Genomic DNA, 4572 nt, shown 5'->3' with positions numbered 1-4572 from the left:
CCTCATCTATTTTTGCATTTCATCAATAAACAGCAATGTTTCCTTCTAGGTTTCAAAGCATTGTACAAAAACTTTATCTAAAATAATTTTCAATTATTAATAAAAAATATTTTTTTAGTTTCACAAATAAAAAAATAATATATTTTAATCTTCAATTATCAATACAAAATATTTTTCATTTTCATAATAAAAAAAAAAAACATAATATTCAAAATCCATAACAAAATTAAATTAACCTTTCAAATTTTAAGTGTAACCCTCCCATTCAAATTCGGTCCGTGATCACTAGGCACTAAAAACTAATGAAAACATAAATGTTTCCTTCTAGGTTTCAGAGCATTGTACTAAAACTTTGTCTAGAATAACTTTCAATTATTAATAAAAAATTGTTTTTTACTTTCATAAAAAATTAATGTATTTTAATTTCAATTATCAGTACAAAATGTTTTTTTCACTTTCTTTCATATATATATATATTCAAAATCCAAAACAAAATTAACCTTTCAAATTAAAGTGTAACCCTTCCATTCAAAATCTCTCCGTAATCACTAGACACTAAAAACTAATGAAAGCATAATTGTATAATTTTGATAACAGCATCTTGTGGTTAAAATTATGTTTTATCATTGAAACTTAAGCCAAAACTAATCACATGTGTAAAGAAAATTTTCGGAGAAAAATTATGTTTCTTCATTAAAATTTAACCCAAAACTGTTAAAAAAAATTTCAGAGTGGTGCATCGTCAAGACTTATCCCAATCTATTACCAAAATCACAACCTAAAACATTGCGGATTTCAATGGCGAAAACCAGTGTTAAAAGAAGTCATTACGGTGAAACTTATGATTGGTCGTGCACTCTTGATGGCGGAGAACGGACTTGGGAGGAACAGAAAACCGCAACTGGCAAGTAAGGTAGAACTCGTAGTGGATGCGCTTAAGCTTACCAAGCCTCATAATAGTTGTCATCTTGCCCAACAGCTTGTACACGATTGTACCTTTCTTTACTATTTGGTGTTCCATGATCAGACCAGATAGAGGCGCCAGCTCCGTGTAATTGGGGGAGACCATGAGAAGGACGAACCCATCACTGGTATTCCCCCTGTGCTGGCTGAAGGAACCCAAAACCTGCGTAGCGATTATGTCGTCGCGGAAATACAGCTTGAAGTTGATGTCCTCGTACCTCAGATCCACTCTGCTGTTGGGGTTCCTGAATTTCAAGAACGCTGCCATCTCTGTTTTGAAGAGGTAGGTCGTGCGATCGAGCACGATGCGTTTGAGAACGGCGTGTGTTAGTTCCAGTCTGGGAAACCTGGGGTGGAAGGTCAGGTATAATATCAATAATGCCATGGCTGCCAGTATTATGGCGCCTGCTATCAGCAGCGCGATGTACCAAGGGAATCTGTTTGCCCTGGGTGGTGGCGGCAGCACCTCTTCTTCCCCGTAATTCTTGATGTCCTCAACGGCCTCTTCCGCTTCCGCTTCCGAAACGTCTGGCCATGGCGACTTCAAGTACGTGTTGTGTGTCACGCTAATGCTCTCGATCTCTTCAACCTCCACCTCCCCGATCTCGTCAGCCTCCACCTTCCCCTGATCACCGGAAATCTTCTCCTCCTCCATTTCTGCTCTGCAACCGCAACAACTACTTCCTCTCCTTCCGCAGCCCAGCCGACCAAAATTGTGGACGCTTCTGGAAGGTAAAGGGTAAAGGTAAATAACAGTGGACCCTTCTGATTCTGATTTTCTATAAGGTGCATTTTTTAGATGATGTTAAGTTATTGGTTTATTTTTCGTCATATTTGTTAGTTAATAAGAATGGTTAAAGAGTAAGAAAAAACAAAAACAATTTAATGGAATGATCAATAACAAAAACAATTTAGTGAAATAAGCAATAGTATTTGCTTAATCAATTTGAACCCTGGTTAAGAATTGTTCAAAAAGTCCAGGCTTACTCAAGAATTGTTGAGGAAGCCAGAAACTTGAAGAATATAAAAGCAAAGACAGTTTAGTGGAATACTCAAATAGTATTTGTTTAATTCCCTGGTCAAGAATTGTTCAAGAAGTTAAGGCTAATTCGGAAGAATATAAAAGAATTGTTCAAGAAGTCAAGGCTAATTCGGAAGAAAATAAAAGCTGAAACGTGATCAGGTAATGGAATGAATTCTATTTGCTTTTTAAAAGTGAGTTTTGGAGAGGTAGTTGTTTTCAGTGTGTTTTTTGGAAATTTTTAGAATAGTGTTTTTTTTTTTTTTAATTGGGTGGGAATTTATTGAAATTATAAGTTTGATAAGTTTAATGCCGGAAAATCATAAATTTGATAGGTAACCTGTACACAATCTAAATGCCCTAAAAGTTTTTCAGGGTACTAATCCATATATAATATCAAAAAACCAGTTTAAATAACATAAATCAAAATTTCACTTTAAAATTTTCTACCAAATTTTAACATGAAAAATCCAAAAAAAAATCCATTTAGAAATATATTTTAGGTAATAAGCTTAATGTCAGAAGTAAAGCATAGTCAGAGATAAAACCTGTTTTGTTATGAGGTACTTCAACGGGGAAAAAATCATCAAACTTAAAATGTTTATAAAATATTTAAAGTGGTTTAGGTGTTAAAATATATTATGAAATTAAATAAAATTAATTTAAATATTTAGTAAATTAATTTAAAAAATAAAAATAAAAATAAATTTATTATTAAAATTTAATTTTAATTACGCAAATTTTGTATTAATAAAGATATTAAAATTTTACTTATTAAAACTAAACAAGCTATACTAATTATAACTAAACTAACTAGGCTAATTATAATAATTAAAATCATTTGAACTTCCCCTCACTTTTTCTTCATATTATTCTTGATAGAGTATTTAATTAAAATTATTTGAACTTCCCCTCACTTTTTCTTCATATTATTCTTGATAGGGTATTTAATTAAAATTATTTGAACTTCCCCTCACTTTTTCTTCACATTATTCTTCATAGAGTATTTTTTACATATGATTATTATATAATATATATAGAATACTCAGGATTGTTATTGTGATTTGACATTCATTTAAATAAGCAATTTAAAATTGTTGCCTTCCTAAGCAATTAAAGGATCGTTGTCCGTGGGTTTTGATAACCGGGGTAATTCCAAGGTATGTAGAGACAATAATGCACCTAAAATACAAATGTTGATACGAAGATAAATCGGACTCATGTACGCCATACATTAAAATTATTTCATAAACAAAGGAACTTAGTAATAAAAACTAAATTTATTATTAATAAATATTATTATTATCTAATTTTAAAAATTAAATTTATTATTAATAAATAATATTATTATTTAATTTTAAGGTCACAGTAAGGTTGGATATCAAATTGTTGTATGAGATTTTTTGTTTGTGGATCACATTAATGCTAGACATTAAATTGGTACATTAGATTTTTTGTTTGTGGAATAATAGAACCCACAAAACATTAAATTGGTGTATTACTCTTTATTTGTGGGATAATGGAACCCATTTCCATGCAGAAATTTGACTACTAAATAACAAGATATACATATTTTACTCTCCTACATTTAAACCTTTTACCAAAAAAACATTTTTTTAATCCTTAAACCCACTTAAAATATATTTATTTAAGTTTTGATAATAAATTTATAACTCGTAGACTTTGAAATAGCATAATAGACTTCAAATTTTTAACTCATAGACTTTGAAGTAGGATAATAGATTTCAAAATTTTTCTTCGGATAAGTCCTTTCCTATTTTTATTGCTTTAATTTCAAATTTGATAGAAATATTGTGGAATTCTTAATGGTAGAGGAACAAGAATAAAGCTTTTATGAGAATTCCTAATTTTATTTTGGAATATGAATTATCTGAGTGACTTTAAAAAATTATTTATATAAATTGTTGACCTGCTTTTTTATCTAGTTTTTATAGGAAATTTACTCATTATATTAATGAAGATAGGAAGATAGGAGGTAAATTAGTTTTAAAATTTTATATTAAAATATTTTAATAAAGATGAAGGTTTGATAAGGTAAACATTGATTCATTGAATCATTTTAGAAGTATAGAGTCATTAAAATAATTAATTATTATTTTAAAAAAAAAAAATTGAATATTAATAGATATCTTATATTAATTGAGTTATTTTAGGTGGTTGGAAGAAATGAATGAAATCTTCCCCACCTAGGTTAAATTTTCCCAAGTGACATGACAAATATCGACGATATTGGATATTATATGTATATTCTTCATATGGAATATGCATCGTTGTGAAAAAAAAAAATCTCATATATCACACACATAAATGATGAGAAATCTACACGCTCAACAATGATGTCAATCAATCATTTGATTTAGCTCAATGAGGTCGCATCAGACAAGGTGCAAATGGAAGTTATGATTACATAGTGGTGTTTCTATGCAAAACTACACAAATTTGACTAGGTGAGCTAATGGTTACCCCTAGTTTATGAGTTTAGGAGTAGTTTGTATAAGCCTAAATACATCATGGGTTTCTTTCCCCAAAAGATGGAACATAAAGGTAACCAAATAAGGAGTAGAGTG

General features: G+C 30.0%; 1 protein-coding gene across 1 annotated transcript; it reads right to left on the bottom strand.

Annotated features, from left to right (window-relative positions):
* Positions 1–666: 666 nt before the first annotated feature.
* LOC149190477 (uncharacterized) lies at positions 667–1672 on the bottom strand. Its single transcript, XM_089413406.1, has one exon. The coding sequence runs from the start codon at positions 1616–1618 to the stop codon at positions 815–817; it is 804 nt and encodes a 267-aa protein (XP_089269532.1). The 5' UTR covers positions 1619–1672; the 3' UTR covers positions 667–814.
* Between the last annotated feature and the right edge of the window lie 2900 nt (positions 1673–4572).

Source organism: Pinus tabuliformis, chromosome 3_1 (assembly GCF_031772625.1).
Source record: "Pinus tabuliformis cultivar Carrire ecotype Pingquan chromosome 3_1, CPIR1, whole genome shotgun sequence".
In the NCBI taxonomy this organism is placed as follows: Eukaryota; Viridiplantae; Streptophyta; class Pinopsida; order Pinales; family Pinaceae; genus Pinus; species Pinus tabuliformis.
The sequence above is the reverse complement of the archived record's forward strand: the minus strand, read 5'-3'. Positions and strand labels throughout refer to the sequence as shown.